Below are 20,933 nucleotides of genomic sequence, written 5' to 3'. Positions count from 1 at the left end.
CGTATTTCTATAGAAATCGCGTTTTAATGCTAAAACGATCAGCCAGTTAGCTCGTATTATCGCTATAAAAATAAATGTAAATACTAATATTGATTATAGAACAGTTTATTATATAATCAATAGTATTACAGAAATAGCGAAAACCGATAAACGACGGATATTAGCGGTTTGGCGTTAGAATGGCCAGATTATACTTGAAACTATCATAGCCCATTTGGCCATTAATAAGGTACAATAATTTCAATAATTTTGATTACCCGATGTTAGTGCTCTGCTATGTACATATTACATAATATATAAAATATCAGTTTTAAATTATTCCTAAATAAATAAATAAAAATAAAAATAGAATATGAATATTATTTAAAGGGATTGATGTTTTGTTGAATATTAGAAAACAGATATGAAAATTAATTTGATTAATTAAAATATCCAATATTGACAGTGTGTCACCGTTAGAATTGAAAATTCAAGTTGATGTTAATATAATTTGTAATTATTCAACGGTGTAAATGTAAAAAATAACAGTGTTGTCTTTTATATGTGCTTTAAATAAACAGATTAATTGTCGATATTGATATGAACACCTTAATACGTTATTACAAATATAATATAATATAATATTTTAGACAATATTTAGCCGTTACATGATAAATAATAATTATAATTACATATTATTCTATAGTAAACGATACCGGAATATATTCGTTAATTGATGAAGTTTTCTTTCATACACAATTCGTCCATGACCCGCTGTATTGCTTACGTTTCTTCTTTTTCCGTTTTTTTTTTTTTTTTTATGATTTCACGATTTTATCGCTAACTACTGGGAAATTTTAAAAATTACCCGCGCGTTATAGTACCCATGTTCTATTTCCAATACATAAAAGGGATTATCATGAAACTATTCGTGCCTTTTACTGCGCCCTAAAAAAGCGTTCCCGAAAAATAAAAACGAGTTGCCATAAAAGCTTTACTATTGCATCACATAAAATGTCTAAACAATAATTTTACTATTTTAGGACGAAACGAATTTATATATATGCGAAACATACGGTATGTATAGACAAATAAATTTAACGATTTGGTTCAAATTTTAATGCTCTGAAATTTGTTTTTAAATTGAAAAAATATTCAGAATTTGTTTTATCTATTGTTAAAACATATTACGATTTGACCTTAAAAAAAAAAAAACAGTTATTAATTTTAAGTAAATAGTTATACATACGGCATACGCACTTATTATAGACACACGTCTAATGCGAAACAAACTTCAAAGTATAAATATTGTTAGTCACGAATTTAAATCTCACACCGCTGTCTTTATTTTTTTGTTTTATAATATTTAACCATATTATTATAGTATATTAGATATAATTAAAATTGTGTAAGCCAAACAATTCCTAGTATTTTTAAAAGAGATAAACCAAAATAATATTTTTCACTCAACCTGGTTATTCTTGTGCTAAGTACATATTTATAAATACATTTTACATTTTAAACTTGTTATTTTTTTCTGCTATACATTTGATTATATTTTTTTCTAAGTCAGTAAAGCTTGAAAATTGTATACGAAGATCAAAAGTTTATTTTTATGTTACTAAAAAATATCGTAGTATCAGATTGTTTTATAATTTTTTGAAGTTCAAATGTTGACAAATTTCGTTAAAATAACCAAATTGTACATAATGTTGTTGTAAAAATCCTACAATTTTTTTTGTCACCTCAGTTTTGAAAATGTGATATTGTGATACAACTTACTTAACTTATAAATTTAACCCATGTTTATAGGTACAATACGTTATGAATTAAAATTCATTTTACGAATTTAAATTCTGGATAATGTGAAATAACGTTTTTGGTACATTGTGTAGAATTTTTTTTATAAATTCAAGTAATTAACTGCATGGCATCGAAATAGCAAATATTATATTTAATTTTGGTTGTAGTTATGCCATAATATTATTTAAATAAATGCTTTCTATTGTGTTTTAAATGTAGTAATGTAACGGGCATACTACCTGTACATAAATATCTACAATCAATTGCGTAAGTCCTAACAATAGTGAACAATTCATACATTTTGGTATTTTAATTATTTGAAGACGTTTAATTATAATATTAATTAATAATGAAATGTATAAGTATAATTATACACAAAATAATATGAGATCCGTAAGCTTAATTAATAATAATTGTTTTTAAATTGAATACAAGTGTTGATAACAAAAGTGTTGGTTATATAGGGAGACTTTAATTTATTTTACTTTGAAATACTTTTCATTTTGTACACATATATATCGCTATTCATTTCTAATTAAATTCATTGGTAATTGGTAAATATACAAACATTAAATAGCATTACGTTTTTGAAAGGCTTGCGAATCAGTTTTATCGTGTTGGCCTTTTAAATAGGTAATTTGATTATTCGTTATTTAATTTAAAATCCACATAACCAAATTAAAAATAAAATATATACATTCTTAATTCCTTGTCAATAAATGTTGAGGTGACATTGTCGTGTTCAGAGTAGATATATTATAGGTATTACAATATATTAGATTCTGTTTTTTTAATTTACAAAATTATTCATATTTCATCCTATTTTCCACCGGACCTATAGTAAAAAAACCACGAAAAATGTTTGAATATTTAACTCAATATGCGACCAGACTTGTAAAAATCATAAAACATTATGAACGTCACATACAAATTGTAAAAATTGGTAACTGATATATTATTACTCAGGTTTCATGCGGGCACCTAACGATATAGGTTATTAATATTATTATTTTAAGTGAAACGTCTAACCAAAAAATCGATATTTACCTTTTATTTATTTTTATAATATTTTTCTTGATTATGCCAAATGTACTACCATGAAATTTCGGGTACGCGTTTTAATGGCATGTCGTTAAATTAAAACCTTTCCGATTAATATATATGCACGCGCGCGTTTATGTGTGTGTGTGTGTGTGTGTGTGTGATCGAGTACGTGCGCGCGCAAACCAATATACATCTGACACGCGGCACTGATGAATAGATTTTCCGGCCGATTATTAAAAAATAAAACGCCACCGCCACCACTGACGTCCGTGGGCCAGCAGCGAGGCCCCCTCCTTGTGCGCGGGGTAGTGTGTTTAGTACTGTACAACCATCGTTTATCACGATATTTATGAGCTACGGACAGGATATTCGAGATAAATTTATTGTCGTCCGGTGCGGCGTTTCGACGTCCGATGCCGCAGACATGCTGCAGTCGACGACGGTAAATTCCATTATTGAATGACAATCGCGTAAATTATGTTCAAGCGCGAAAAAAAAAACACCGAAAACATAATAAATAAATAAAGAAAGGAAATTGTGAAAATCGGTGGGGCTCTGAAGTGTGCAGGCGACGACGACAGTGTTTATATAGCGCCATCGTCACACTTCAAATTTGTCGATGGAAACTTTGAAATTGCCGGATACTCGTTTTCAACAAACGGACACCGCGTATCGATCGACGGGACGACTAAGAAAAATGACAAACGCTTTTCCGGCGGCAAACAGCACACGACAATAATAATTATACTAATAATATGACATTGCTACTGTACGGTCTATTTTTCACTCTCCGTCGTCGTGCGTTTAAAGCGGCGTTCTGGCCTGTTCAACAACTTTGACTGTGTTATATTATAGCTCTGCGCGATGACAAATAAACCGTTGGCAATAATTTTTAAGCACGCGAGTGCATGATGTACGCATACTGCACCTGTATAATATATAGTCGGCGTAATGGCGTCTGACTGTTTATTTCCGTTTTACATAATTCATCATATTAATGGCTTGTAAAATTGATTATTTGTATGTATTATATTATGTGTTTTTTTTTTTTATGCTATTATTTGCTGCTTTTCAATAAACACAACGTGTCGCTCTGGTGATTATTTCCTATAAAACTAAGTCCACTGTAAATATGACCAATTTTTTAAAGTATACCTCATAGCCTTATAGGTCCAGTATTTACTAATAAAAATATTTGGTTTTTAAATTTAATAAATTAATTGTTCAAACGTATCAAATGGTGCAAATGTTTTTCTAAGATAATAAAGGCACACTAAGTACAATAAACAAAATGTATATGTATATTATCTTCTAGTCTGAAACATTGGTTTGTTTTTTAGGAAGACGTCTATTGTGACGATAGGCGTGGTTTTAAGTTAGGTTTAGACGTTTTGTTTTTGCACAAATTTTGAATAACAATAATTTTACTATTACGGTTTTATTTAGGTTTTTATTTAAGATTTTGTATTAATTAATTATCAATGTTGGTTGGTAAGGAAAACTCGTTTCACTATGCAGCTGTTTGTTAGATACTTAATTATAAACCAAAATCTTGGAGTGTTATTTTTAATGGAAATCTAACACACATCACATTGCAAACTAACCAACATGTTTTATTTATGTTTTCGATACAGATTAAATCGTTTTTAATTTTTTTTCGAAAACTATCCATTCTACTGTTATGTCTTCGAATAATTAAGTATGAAAGTAAAATAACTGTTGTTTGAAAATTAAATTAACATCATAACATAATATATTTTAAATAAATCTCGTAAGAATAAACCATATATAATTGTATACGATTTAATGTGTAATTGTGTGTAAAATAATAATTAAATATTAATTTATATAATAACCAAATTATTAGATAATTTTTAATTTTTGTATTTTTGATTAAGGGACATTAGTTAACCATGGTCCACATACCATAAGTTAATACATACTATGTTTTTATAGTATACCAAAATAATAGAAATTAACATTTTTGGACATTATACATTAATTATAGTATTTATGTTTATAAAAGGACATACCTACGTCAAATGACTTATCATTCTAAACAGTATTTAAAAAGGTTCTAATGTTTTACCAACAAAAAGTATTCGATTTTTGGAATGATGGCATTTTAATGTAATCGTGTTAAAAATATAATACCTATATATATATATCAAAACTGGCATAGTGTGAGATATTAAAACGAATAATTTTTTTCAACAATCATGTTATTTAGGACTCGATAGTATTAAATAATAAATGTACATTTTACCTAGCTTTTTTTTTGTGGTGTAGTTAAAAGTTAGTTTGAAACCTGAAGTGATTCTACAGATTAAACTTTCAACCACTAAAATCGTTAAGCTTGCATAATAATAGCTCGAAGTTTTCGAGGTCGTAATCACGTCAATTAATAATTCATCATATTATTAGATTATAAATAAATAAAGCTACCAAAGAATTGGATAAATTATTGAATTATTTTATGTGTCTGTACAAAATTTGTATTAATTCTTAATTGTATAAATTCATATTGAGTTCATATTGTTGATATTAATGAATTCTTTCTTTATAATTTAAAAAAAAAAATAATGATGGATTTAAAAATAAGTTGGTTATAGTATTGTAAGTTTATATTCCCGTAAATGAAATAAAAGGAAACTATTAATTTTTTTTAGCTTAAAAACGTTAAGCATTTTTTTTCATTCATTTTAATATCATTTTGTAGACTAATATTATTACTCTTGGTTGGTTTTTAAAAAACCTTTTTATTCTGTTGTTTAATACAAAAATATTATATTTAATTAAAGCTTTTACATTGTTTATTAAATTTTTTTAACCATTAACAATTAGAATATTTTCTTTAAAACAAAAGTTAATAATAATACCAAATGATTAAATAAAATTTTATAATTTCAGAGTTTATTATGAACGCAGTAAGTTATCAGGATTTTATGCTTCATACAATCATAGGTGGATATAGGGACATTAAAATAATATGCTTATGTACAAATTATAATGGATTAATAAAGCATTTGAAACAAATTGGCACTCTATATAATTAATAGAATTTGCATGTTAATAAATTTAATTAAACTGTTCGTCATCGAATTATAAAAAATGTGAGCTAAAATACGATTTCATCGATTAATAAATAATTTTATTTAAAATAATGTTAACACAATCAAATATTTAGAAATGAATAAATTTAAATCACGTGAGCCTTTAATTTAAATAGATATAGAATTTTAAATTAGACAAATTGCAATTAAAAATAAACGAATACGAACAAGCGCTGTAAACATTTTTTTAAAAAATGATCATTATGTTAATAAACTTAAACCTTAAAATAAAATACAAGATAGAAAATATAGTATTTTAAATTATTCTATTGTTTATGCAACTAATTAACTGAAAGCGGGGATTTTGAATAGAACTGTTCCCGATGTGTATATGTCGCATCCACTTAGTGTAATCGTATTTTTCATGAAATGGATATCCATTTCATGAACAACGATCATATCGTGTAAGTCAAATTTTAGTTCATGAAATGGACATATATTTTATCCATTTCATGAAATGGAAACTCTTATTTTACACTTTGTGTAATATTTTTAATTAATTACATCAATAGGTAACTTTTTGTGAAATCGAAATAATAACATTGATACGAGTACATTTTATTACATTTATTCATGATTATTATAATTATGTAATATTGTATTATAATTATATTTTATAATAATAATAAATTATATAAATATAAATAGTTATAATAATCATTATAATAATAATTAATAATTTATTATTTATATAAATAATAAATTATTACTTATTTTTACAAATATTAGAGCTATGGCAACGAATGTTGCATTTTACCGAAGCTTTAAAACAAGCACAACGTTTTGATTCACATTGGCGTTTACAAATGCAACTTAAAAAACCTTGTCCCCCAGAAATATGAGAAACTGTTTCACGTTATGTAAGCTCTTTATCATTATTAACTTCGGTAATTTTTAAAAAATTAGATGTCGCGGGTTTTTTATATACGCGTAATAATAACATCACGACAGCGCAGCGGCTATAGATATAGAAGCTTATGATTTGCGCTGAACTTTGTCGTTCAAATCGGACGGTAAACTAAACACAGTTTTGTAATATTATTTCATCATTTTAATTTTTTGTATGATGTATTATGGTTCTTTATTTTTTTCATCGCACTCCTAATAAAAGCATAAGAGGACATACCCGCATTTGTTGTCTCTGTCTTACTAACGTACATCATAACAAATTTTCGTTCAGAAGAATACATTTTGTGATGTTAGCTTTAATATTAGAGTGAATTTACCTATTATCAAATTTAAAGGTAAGAATAATATCTAGACAATGACATATGCTTTTAATGATATTATTATTTTAAAGTGAGTTACAGCTATGTGAAATATTACAACTTTAAAATGTTCATAACTCTAAAATAATAATATCATTAAAAGCATATGTCATTGTCTAGATAATATTCTTACCTTTAAATTTGATAATAGGTAAATTTACTCTAATATTAAAGCTAACATCACAAAATGTATTCTACTGAATGAAAATTTGTTATAATGTACGTTAGTAAGACAGAGACAACACTGCGGGTATAGCGTCCTCTTAATTCCAAATAACATAAAACAAAATAGTTTTTTGAAATACAAGCCCTGATGGCTGATTGTTATAATTTTATTTGAAGTGTAAATATTTTGTATATTTTAACAATTACTTACATTTTTATTTTGGCCGCTAATATTTCTTCAATTATTAATTGAACCTCATTTTTGGTGGGTGGTTTTTTCCCGGGTTTGCCTACATAGTAGGCATTTAATTTTTCATAATATTCAGCAAATGAATCAAATTCCATTTTATAAATTGTATTCCTTGTAATGAACGTTAATATACGGCTCGAGAAAACGTACTGGCATCATATAAAAATAAAAATAAAAACTTTCCAGAGTGCTATTACACTCATACAATTGATGCGATTATTTATCGATAACAGGTGTCGATAACATATTACTTATTAGTATAGTACAGTAAGTTCTACAATAGGTACCTATTTAGTATCTTAATACTTACAGTTTAAAGATACTAGATTCGTGTACTCGTATCAATATTATTATTTCGATTTCACAAAATGTTACCCATTGATGTAATTAATTAAAAATATTACACAAAGTGTAAAATAAGAGTTTCCATTTCATGAAATGGATAAAATATATGTCCATTTCATGAACTAAAATTTGACTTACACGATATGATCGTTGTTCATGAAATGGATATCCATTTCATGAAAAATACGATTACATTAAGTGGATGCGACATATATAAAACAATAACATATGTATAGGTAGACACAATATATTGCGTAATAACTAATCTGCATAACATTTTTATTTTATTAATAATATATTTTTTGATCTCATAGTAGAATGAATAATTTGCACTTAATTTTTTTTTTATAATATAAATAATGATACATATGCATATGGGTTTTAATATTTTTGTACTGAAGTCGAAAATTTTAAATACTATATATTGGTTGGAGTATAGCAAACACAATTATTATAACATAATTTGTAATGTGTACGTCTAGTCTAGTGGTGCATTAATTAATTACATTCCGTTGTTATAGTATTTTTATTTATTATTTTTCGACTTTCCAAGTTGGTTGTAAGTAAACAATAAAAGCATCATCAAAGATTATATGAAAATTAGATACCACAAATGTTCACTTTTGTAGCATATTTTTACGTTTTTTATCCACAACAAAATGTATTATTTTATTAATTAAATAACCAAATTATTATCAATAACTTAAGAAAAAAGGGTTCACATAAGTAGCCCGCATTAACCCAATGATGCTGCGTTATTGATATAATTAGAGGTAGAAGATAAAACGAGGAAGGTGTTACAGTAGACTATTTCCATATTGTTAATATAACCAATTAAAATAATTTCAGAGCCATAATAGAATTTACATAGTAATATCGTGATGCCCGTAACCTAGACGAAGATTTAGATAATTAATATGAAGCAGAAACACCATGTAGTTTAATGATATTATGTCGATATCACGATAAAATATTACAACAATAATTTTAAAAACGAAACATCATAAAATAAATAATAATTTATCATGTTAAAAAAAAATATTTTTTTAATATTTATCTTCATTTTAGTAATGTTTCTTAAAATTATTATTAAATTAATTTAAAAAATAATATTACTGATCCGTACTGACAATATTACAAGATATCACGTAACAATAATAAAACACGTCATTACGGTTTCGAAAATAAACTAAAATGACTAAATCAAAACTCGTATAAATTATTATATGATATACAAACAACTACATAAATGATCGACATTTTTTTTTTTATTCTGATGGTAATTTAACTAAACGCATGCAAATTGACGTTTTTGAAAAATTATTTTCATCTCGATGAATGCAACGAAAATATAAAACAATAGCAATAAAAATACTAATAAATAATAATGAATGCGATGAAATTAGTGAGAATCCTCTGGGGAGAAATTCTTGTATAACAATTTGTTTTCTCTGCATGTATAGAAATTCATTGTAACAGCATAATAAAATGAAATTATATACGTATCTCAAAACATAATACTCTGTATGATAATCATCTCGGAATAAACGAATAAATAGTTTTGTCCTTTAAAATGTTCGGGTTTTTCATTTGATTAATGTCTGTTCATCAACGAATATAAATGTTTATCTTTTTTTTCGGGTACATGAATTAATACCACTCCCCACTTTAACTGTTTCCGTTTGTATGCGTTACAAAATGTCCATGTATATAGGGTTGTTACGAGTCAACATTTAGGTCGGGTGAAAATAATGACATAGCAGGTCAGATAGTATATAATTGTCGGTATTGAAGTAACACTGCGGAAGTGTCGAGTCTTGATAAATAGAGAAATGTATTTTAAGATAACCATAAGTAGGAGGGATGAATGACTAATGACTAGAAATTTTCAATCATGTAAAAAATAAAAATATAACTTAAATAATAACAATAATAGGAAACTGCTGCTCTGCTGAATAGTAGTTGTCGAGTGTATAATAGTTCGTTATTAAAGAGTAATTCACTGTAATGTAGTAGTATGTACTAAAATGAATTCAATGATAATTCATTGCATGCAAAAAACATTATTTTTAAATCAATACGTTTATCGTTTCGTTCGGAATCTAAAACGTGTAGATAATAGCTGAGAGTTGTTGAAAAAAGACGTAGTAAATAATTTAGGACGTTCTACTAAAATATAAAAATAATCCCTGTATGATAACTTTGGACTACACAGTGCTAATTTAATTCTATTCGTTCAACATCGGCACAGATTGTTGACGAAAACATCTTAAAAACTTTTTACCGTCTCGGTATTGAACGTAATACACGTCTTTTGCAGATCGGTTTGTGCATTTTTGTTTTAAACTTCACTATACGCATTACACAAAGGAACAAACGATGGATTTAATTCAATATATTGGCTTTGACACTTACCTGTGGCCAGTTGAGCGTGGTGGAATTGGCATACGGCATCGGCTTCAAACCATGTCACTCTATCCCTGAAATGTCGATAAAATACCGGAAACTCGTTTTGAGGCAACAACCAAGAACTGCTGATGTTCACCTGGAAAACAAAATTCGGATTCGGTTAGTCTGATACAAATGCCAAGGCGATGGTATTGAGATGAAACAATCACATTATAATAAAATATAGTAACGTGTTTGCTGTAAACGTATTTACACACATCAATAATAAGTTACGATTTAATATAATTATTACCTGTTTAATTTTAATAATTTAATTACAAATTTATACAGACAATTCATGAATAAGGTGGGTAAGTGGGTACCCCAATCTACTGTACACTAGGTGTCGAGTAGATTACTTTAATGGATTTGTTAAATTAAATTTAACGATACGAGTATATCATTGTATACGAATAACGATTCCGAGCGAAAACGGTTTGTCAACTTATATTATCACTAAGTATATTTCATAGAATTATGTTTTTTGTTATTGCTTTTATAGTAATTTATTTTACCGATAGTAAAATTGATACGTTGATTTTATTTTTGCCGAATATCATCTTGCCGTAACAACGTGTGAATAAAAAAAATAGTATAATATAAAATTAATATACTTATTTTGTAAATACCATGGCGTATAGTAAAATTAATCATAATATTATATAAGTAAAAGTGTTATGTCCCCATAAATAATGTTTTAAATTACAACAATATAATGAACATCGGTGAATCATAGTTTAGATAATATGTCATTCTGTCAAATTTGAACTTTAAATGTCTATAAACATATAATTATGTTTATGCAATTTTTTTATTTTTTAAATAAAAACATCTTTTTATTATATATATTTAAATAACGTAAAAAGAGTTAAAATTTTAAAATAGTTATATTATACATATCAAATGATAATATTATTAAAGATCCGTGAAAATTTCAAGTTTCTGTTGTGATTCGTTTTTAACCAATTTTATCAAAAACTAGTTTACTTCATTAGGTATGTACCTATTTATTTTAAAACTGTATGTGAAAAAAAAATAACCTACTTCTTGAACACGTGTAAATTATTGTTATGCACCGTTTTTTAAAATAAATACATCATGATCTCATAATACTGTTAACTTTAAATAAAATGACATGTTGTTTCCCCTAAAACTAGTATAGGACATCACCACCACTGATTTTCGATGAATGCGTTTTTACACTAAAGATTTCAATGGTACGAAGTTTTCTTAATACGATGTTTCATTAATAAGAAACGAAATTAAAAACGTTTAAAGAGATTAAGACAATACAGGAATTGTCTAGTACCTATTGATAAAATAAATTATAGTTCACGAGTGTTTAAATTTTAAATAATTGTTGTGTTGACGACTGATCATGGATTTTTTATTATTATTTGTCTATACCTAAGAAATTGGCAACTTTTTACCATAAATTTAATATTCATTAGTTTTTCACATTAAACTTGATGTCGTAATTCGGGGTAGATGTTTTGATGAGAATAAAACGATTAAAAGAGATTTAAGAGGAAAAAAATCCGTCGTTTTAGTGTCTTACTATTTGAGTAGGGGTCGTATTTCACCCAAACGATCATATAATACCATTCTACGACTTAAAATTCTAAAGAAAGATCTTTTTTTGCGATGGATATTTTATTTCCATATATGAATGTATTCAATGTAATTCTAATTATAAATGAATCGATACGACTTTGCCTTTTTATAGTTATTCTCTTGCATTTTTTCATAATTATATATTATAATATAGGCATCACGCAATAATTATAAAAAATATCATTAAACTTTTTTTTACAAAACTTTCAAGTCAAAGACACCAAAAATCCATTAAAAAAAAATGCATATTTGAATTATTATATATCTTATAATTCTTATATACTACATAATATAGCTGATATAACTTTGTATTACACAAATGAAAAAAAAAAAATAAGCAAATGTCTACAAATTCAAACTATAATTTGTATTATTATTATATTTGTTATTGAAATGAAACGCTGCACAGTTACAGTCGTTATATTATAATATCAAGATGTGTCTCTAAGTATTGCGGCGCCAAAAGTCTGTCGTTAAACCCGAAATGGCCGAAGAGTAAATCATCAAAACTATAACTATATATAATAACATTATGTAGATAATACTGTGTTTTACTTGTGCGCATATGATGTTATTAATAATACAATATATAATAATACTATGTATTATTAATATTAATCATTATGCAGTGACAGGCTACAGTGATTCGTATATTATTTAAGGGGTAATAATATGTAGGTACATTTTTTTTTTTGGACCTCACACCCGAATCAACTGGTACCCTTATAAACCATTAAAAAATCCAACATCCGAATTCCAAATAACCCAAATAAGTGGAAAGCGAACCTGAATAATACATTTTGGTTAACTTGAAAAGCGATAGTGTTTTTATTTTCATTTTTTTTCATCAAATTTTAGGTGATATTTATTTTTTGCTAGTAGTTTGATTTGTAATTGCACAATTATATAATAATAATTATAGACAGAAATAATTAGTTCACAATTCATTGGAATTAATCATAAATAATATATAATATATTTTTTTTTTTTAGCAAAACATTTTAACTTCATAAGTATTATTTTTTTGGTTCGTCTATTAATTTATTTCCTACCTACTTATTACAATTTACGCACAGTAATTTGTTAATTTGTTAATCTGATTTTTCTCACACAATTTTAAAATTACTTGAAAATAGAAACTAATCGTTGTTATTTGATTCTGAACGCTGAAACGAATCGTCTTAAATTACAATAAAATAAATCCAAATAATGTCAATAACAATAATATATACAATTTCCAAAGGCACAATATTAAAATTTTAAAGGAACTACACATATGTAACTGTAAAAACCATTTTGTGTGAAAAATGATCAGTCTATAGTCTATACGACCTATACTATATATTCATAGTTGAATAATTAAATTTATACACGATACGGATATTTTCTGAGTCATAGCTTTTTAATTATTTTGTTATTATATTTATTTTCTTAACTTGTGTTATAGAAATCGGTTAGTCATTTTTCTGAAATATGAATTAATTAAAAATATATTTTTAATGTGTTGTAATAGAATGAAAAATGATAAGGACTAATCTCTAACGATGAATTCAAAATTATTTCTAAATTAAAATCTCAATCCCAAGGGTCCCACAAAGCAATATAAGTCAAATTTTCGTCGTCGTCGTCAATTTATTATTGAATAAGCGTCGAAATTGAATGAGATGTTATTTGACAAATGTCGAATTTAATTTGTCTAGTCTGAGTCTCACCACGCCAGAGCATTATTATTATATGACCGTGCGCAATACACAATTAAAATACGGCTTTCCAGAGTATTGTTTTAATTACTTGCAATTACCAGTTACCACATTAATGATTTGAATTCCATCGGAATTATTGTGCCTAACTTATCCGATCTCATTATGCACATCCATATCCCATATAATAGACATATATTACATAAACTATATAATTTTATTGTATATCGTGTGAAATATTTACTTAAAAATAATATTTTCACGTTTATACGTAACGTTTTAATAGTTTATATTTCGGTGGATAATTCGATATCAATTTTTTTCGCTAGACTAGAAAACAATGTAGATAAATTGATCTTATAATTATTTAGGAATTTTGTTTATTTTGTATTTATACATTTATCTCGATCAAAAATATGTTCGAATACATAGTAAACTCGGTTAGGTTAGAGTAAGAAAATGTACAAATATTTTATCATATAAATTAATAATAAAATAAATAAAATATAATATAAATAAAATCATAGTACACCACTCGTGTGTATCATGATCTCGTGTTTTGTGTATTTGTGATTGTACATTGAGTACTATTAACAGTGAAATATTTGTATAACAATAGTTTATGCTGTTGTTAACACAACTACGCAAGGTGGGCATTTCAAGTACGCTATATATTGAATATAATATAAATGTCAATAACCGATGTTACAATGTACCAGATATTAATTTATTACTCGCGTACAGTATAAATTATATTTTTAAAATGCTTTACTACATGATATGGGAAAACGTGTTTTTGTTCTTTCTATTAAATGTAGATTCAATGGTTTGTTTTCGTTTGGTTAAAGACAAAAACGTGGTGTTTAAATTGGACATTCGCAGTATTATAGTATGTTAACATTTTTGAAAAATTCTTTGTTTTAGTGCTGCATGTCTGGTGACTGGTAATTAGTAATGCTACCGTGGTTAATTCGGTGGAATAATTTTCACTTAATGCCTAAAGTAAATGCTAATAATGTAGGTCTGTATACTGGAATACCAAAAGCCCGTTTCGGGGGACTACATGTTTTATTGCTGTTTAACCCTCACAAGTTGTTGTGAGTTTGATTCGATTAATTTGCACACCGCACACGCATGTGTAATCTCCGAACGCAGGTATTTATCGGTCCGCAATAGATAGATGATGAAATCAAAGATTATTGCTAGAATATATATAGAGATAGAGAGAGTATAGATGGTATACGGAATCGGTTTAAATGTAATTTGTGTTACCCACCTCGAAGTTTAGGGTGCAAAGTTAAATAACAGGAATCTGCTCACCTCTATAATGGGACTTGTGGTACTTATCTAGTTATTCATAAACGTCCGATTTGAAATTGATTATTCATAATAGTATCTATACCTAACCTTCATATAGTTTTTTATACCGATAACGCAACATTTACTATTCTGATTATTGGTGTAATTGCAAGGTTCTCTAGAGCTTTTTGCGGTAATATTTTACCTGAACTACAATTTTTAACGATCTAATCAAATATTCTGTTCACTACACAATCGCTTTTTAGTCGGTCATTGCAGAATTACACCCCTTAATCTACAAAGTACCAAGTATCAAAATTATTTGATAAATATATTTTGACACGCAAGCCAAAAAAATATTTGAAATATTAATCACATGCCATAACATATATATATATATATTATCTGTAATAAAATACTTTTACAAACTATTTTAAACATTCTTATTTTCCTGGTAATGTAGAAGTATATAATAATAAAACTATTTGTTTAAGGATGACTGGAAACTTGAAATTGTTTGATAATAAAAAATAAATTATATCGATAAAAAGGCTTCTCCTACTATGTGGTTTTTATATAATAAATGTATAGCGTTCTAATTAATTTAGTAAAATACATTATTTATAACTATATTTATTTATTTTAAAATTAGAAATAAAAATAATAAAGCTTAATGAATTAAAGTTTCAATAAATTAAGCATTGTACGAGATTACCTCATAATAATCTCGTGATTTATGTTATTTCACTTAAACCTTATATGCCGGATACAAGTAGATTTATTTTCTACATCATAAAACGTACTATCTATTTTGTAAGCTCGAAATTTGTTACAAAAATAGTGAGACCTTAAAAAAAAATAGAACTATAGTATATTTTTTTATAATACAATCAAATTATTATTATTATTATTTTAAATGTCTTCATTTTTATTATTAGAGTGACTCTCCTTTTTAAATGTATTAGTTAACTGTCAAATGCATGAATGTAACTTTTTTTTAACAGATAATGCAAGTATAATATTATATGTTTTATTTTTATCATTAATTGTCTCCGAATATTTTAATTAAAATTACAAATTATTCTTCAGTTAGTGTATGTTATATAAAGTATGTATACACTATACAAATAATATATTTTTTTAATTATTTAGGAAAAATAAAATAAAAATGTTTTATAATGTACATACATATTAAATCAAAAAATTTGAGTGAATTTGTATAGATGATGTGCGGGGTTAAAGCTCTAAATTACAGTTGTATGTTTGAATCAATTTTTTCGCGTTTATATTTATACGTTATGATTATATAAACATTTTAGTTTTTAATAACTGTAACTAATCAATATTCTATAAGTGAATCAATTTCTTAAAATTAGAAATGTTGACATCTACATAATCGTTAAAATCCATACTAAAAAAAAATATTCCTGCTATACATAATATTAGATTTCGCAGAAATTTAAAATTTTATTGTTAAATTTAATAATAATTCATTTGTTTGGGGAATACTACTTTTTGTGCATGATGAATATAAAATTACTATTAAGTCCCGAAATAGTTTAATGTTCATAAAAACTTTCCACAACTCACAATGGATTTTAGTATTTTGACAATTTTACGGTTGGGCAATTATTAATTATTTAATACTAAATTTTCAAAACCACAAATGCCCAAAAAAGTTTTATGGTTAATAAACGTTTATAATTTATGAACTATACATACACTTATACGAATGCTCATTTTTATATTTTTTTGTTTTTGAAAATAGTTATGTTATTTCTTGACCTTTGTCAAACATTTAAATGCGTGTTATTATAGTTATATTTATATTTATATTGCTTAATTTTCGAACGCATTTATTTGGTACTCTGGATGGATTTTATCCCGAATGATATCTTTCCTAAGCTTAATGATTAGATACAACCACAAACTTATGGATTTTAATTAGTTTACGCAATTTCACATATTTCACTGCTATACTTTTATAATTATTTTAACATTATATGTAAACATTCATAGAATAATAAAAAAAGAATTATTGTAAAATACTGTATTGGGCTTTAGCCCGCTTAAATAAATAAATATCAGTTGAATAAATAATTCATTTTGCTCATTAAAAATTAGTAAATTTGTGACGATTCAATATTTATGAATATTTAATGCCGTTAAATTTATAAAGCATGATGGTACACATCAATTTTTCAAAAACGGTTCACGTAAACAAAAAATGTATATTTTCACAATTGTTTCTACTGCATTGCTAATAGTAAACATCTTAATGGCGAGTAATTTGATTATACGGTGACACATTTTATAGACATTTCAACAAGATGAAAAATAGATCTGAAATATTCTCCGTGCGATGTTTTCGCATCGTTAACCATGATTTTAGAGGATTCACAAACTCCAGCCAATTATTAATTAAAAGTAGGACTTAAACATATTATACAAAACTCATAAAGTATAGTTTTAAGTGCTTATCATTGCCCAAAACTAATGAGAATGACTGCTATGAAAAATCCAACAAATAAATAACGGTTTAAACATTTAATTATACTCTTATCCGTAAACTATATTAGAATATCGCATAGAATGGATGTGTGTAAAAGCGCTAGAAATAATAAAATCGAAATATATAAGTAAATATGTAAAAAATTGAAATCGTAATACCGTTTTTTTTTTCAACGTGATTAAAAAAAAAAAAAAAAAACCATTGTAATTGCATTTTATTTATTAACAACGGATAACGGATGAAATACGGGCCAATGACTCAGAAGCTTTGTTTTTATAAAATTCCCAGGAGGTGTCTCCCCGTTCATTTTGTTACTTACAGATTATGCTATAGGTATTTTTGCTCGTTTACTCGGATTGTACGAGTATATAAATCAGTCGTGTACGCCTTGCATGCATAGGATTTGATAAAATAAAATAAAAAATCAACAATAATCTGGAGTTCGAGTTCGGGTTCAGCTGCACAATAATGCGCGTGGGGTTTTTCTAACAGCTAGTGCTCAGTGAATAACAAACGTAATATTTCAACAGCGAAGTAAACGTACAAAGAAAAACACTCATTTCGTCACATACGCGCGCGTGACAAAAAAAAAAAAAAAGTGTCATAATTATTTCTACTAGGGAGTGTTGCCGTTTCAAACTTCAATCAAAGCCGCAGTTATTCAACCATAAAACTGCAGTAGGGACTGCTTCAAGTAATAATATATATATATATATATATATGCGTAGGTACGCACCGTACAATATAATAATTTACAGTTGTACGCAATACCCGAACTGCCATCAGTAAGTTTTATTTCAACATTATTATTATATATTTCATTAAAAACTTTTTCTTTGGCGACCATTGCATTTTACATTTATTTTTTCGATTGATTTGTATTGTTTTTTTTTTTTTTATAGTTTTCAGTTAATCAAATACTTTCAATATGGTGGACTATACGTATAATATTATATTAAATAAACTACGTAATACATACAATTTTTACCTACTTGTCATAATTTAATGCTCTTAAATTTAAAATATAAATACATGTATATGTTACTCGAAAAGATGATAATTTAAGAGTTGTTATGTTTTCCTAGCCATAATTGTCAATTGAAAGCAACTCGAAAGGATAGGTAATGTTATAGATCCGTATCAAAACAAATGATATAAACACTTTTATTGGTTATCGGATTATGGAATATAGATACCTTGGTCAACCCGGTTTTGTATTATCGTTATAACCAAAGCAGAATATTTTTTCGGAGTAATTCGATACATGAAAATCGAAATTAGAACGAGTATTATTTAAGTTATAAATAATTAAAGTTTAGGTGAGCCGAGTAGTAGATCAAAATTTTGCGGGATATTTTGTACCACTTCACTCCGCTGAACTAAACTTAAATACTTATAAGTTATAACCATAAAATACTCATAATTTAGATTTTTATGTATCGAAATACTCCAAAAATTATTCTTTAGAATATGAATTAAAAAATGTATTTTTGTCAATCAACAAAATAATAATTTCAAATAATTATACCAATAACATTTTATTTTATTTCGACTGAAAAAATACGTTTACAAATTTTGTAATACCTAATGAGAGTTCAATGATAAAATAATTACCCTGTATATATAAACATTATCTAATTATAGACAATCCATCTATCTATATCTAACAATATAAATGTAAAATTGAGTTTTGTTTTTCTAAAAAAGTTGTCCTATACAAATAGATTCGTTGGGACTCGGTAAGCGTATCATAGGCTTCTATTTATCCTGGAATTCCACCCCTATAATAGTGTAGGTTACAATCTCGTATATGCATTTAATCCTTAAAATACAAAAAGTTGAATTATTTTGTATATTGTTGGTTGGCATTAAAGCAAAAACAGTTGCTTATTATTATTTGATTAGGTTTTTCTTGGGACTTTAACCATTACTTATTCATTCGTCAAGCAAATCGCCTTTCTCTGTCTCATCTTTTGTCTACAAAGTGAAGTACCTACACCGAATTTCTCGTGAACTGAATTATACCCATATGAGTGCCATATTTTATATTTTTTTTTTTGTGGACGATGTCAGATATTATATTATAACAATATAATAAATTATGAAGTAAAAAAATAAATATACCCTTTGTTTGTTTCGTGTCTAGTTATTTTCTATATAATATGTAAATACATTTTTCTTTTAACTGAATTTCGATTTTATATCATATACCCTTCTTTGTTTCTCACAAATTCATCGAAAAATGTAATTCTAACTGCTGGATGAAAAGAATTCATTAGGTTTAAATTATAATCCAGTGCGCATGAACTGAGAAATTATCTTCTGTTTCTCACAAATGTGATAAAATAATCACAGAATGTGACTGTTTTATTCTTCGAAAGACAAAAGCATCTTTTTACCTAGTTAAGGACAATAATAATTAGTGTCACAGACGTAAATAATTTCAACAATGCAACCACTTCGTCCCAATACTCTTACCGAGATAATAGCAGAACGTTTCTTACACATTTTCAAAAAAAGCTGTTTGTTTTTTTTAATTTTCTTTGAGAAACCTATTCACACTGTTTTACGGTAGGGTGGCATTTACTTAAAAGTGAATAATAATAATAAATAATATGGTATAACATATATACTATTATAATAACTAAATACTAATAACATAATAAATGCAATGTTTTTGAAAAATTAAATCATCTTCCCTACTTATAGTAAGATCAATGATTCGAGTAACTATATCAAACAACGTATAATCGTAAAATATATTTATTTATACAGGTTAACAGATTGCCTCCGCTCAGAATCATTTTTCGTATTCAATAATATATCATTGAATTCTAATTTAGCACACCCATATAATTAATAGTGATCCACTCATTAACACCTAATGTACAGCAGAACGATACCTACCTTGCTTATCATTTTTATAATGCAATGTTTTCGTTTAATTTATTGTTTATATCTACATGTTATGTGATGCGGTTTTTAAACAAACTTACCTAATTTTTATAATTATAAATTATGTGTTTATTTAAAATTATATTTTTGAAAATGTGTACGCTATTTAAGTCCATATTTTCAGAAACCGAGAAAAAACTAAATTTATATAGACTGTCTTAAAATGGGTCAAAAATGTTTCATTAACATATTACCTATATGTTATATTTATATATAGTAATATAATATATTAAGCCATTTAAAAAATGTTGATGGATCGTTCTCTTATAACAGAATCATTGAAACAATAAATAGTTAGTTGATTATATACTTATCTATTATATAAAGAAAATTAACGAATTAATAAATTTATTTCGATCTTATGTTTATTAATTAGTTTATATTTTGTAAATCATTACCCTCCCGCGAACTAGACGTATCGCCTACGATTTATATCTA

General features: G+C 26.4%; 1 protein-coding gene across 1 annotated transcript in view; it reads right to left on the bottom strand.

Annotated features, from left to right (window-relative positions):
- LOC132924227 (mucin-5AC-like) overlaps nt 1–20,933 on the bottom strand; it is a 253,547-nt gene that overhangs the window by 56,797 nt on the left and 175,817 nt on the right. The window contains exon 2 of the mRNA XM_060988400.1: nt 10,383–10,512. Within this exon, the coding sequence (XP_060844383.1) occupies nt 10,383–10,512 (130 nt within the window). The remainder of the gene's footprint in view (nt 1–10,382; nt 10,513–20,933) is intronic.

Source organism: Rhopalosiphum padi, chromosome 3, assembly GCF_020882245.1.
Source record: "Rhopalosiphum padi isolate XX-2018 chromosome 3, ASM2088224v1, whole genome shotgun sequence".
Taxonomy (NCBI): Eukaryota; Metazoa; Arthropoda; class Insecta; order Hemiptera; family Aphididae; genus Rhopalosiphum; species Rhopalosiphum padi.
Note: the sequence above shows the minus strand (reverse complement) of the source record. Positions and strands in the feature narration are given on the sequence as shown.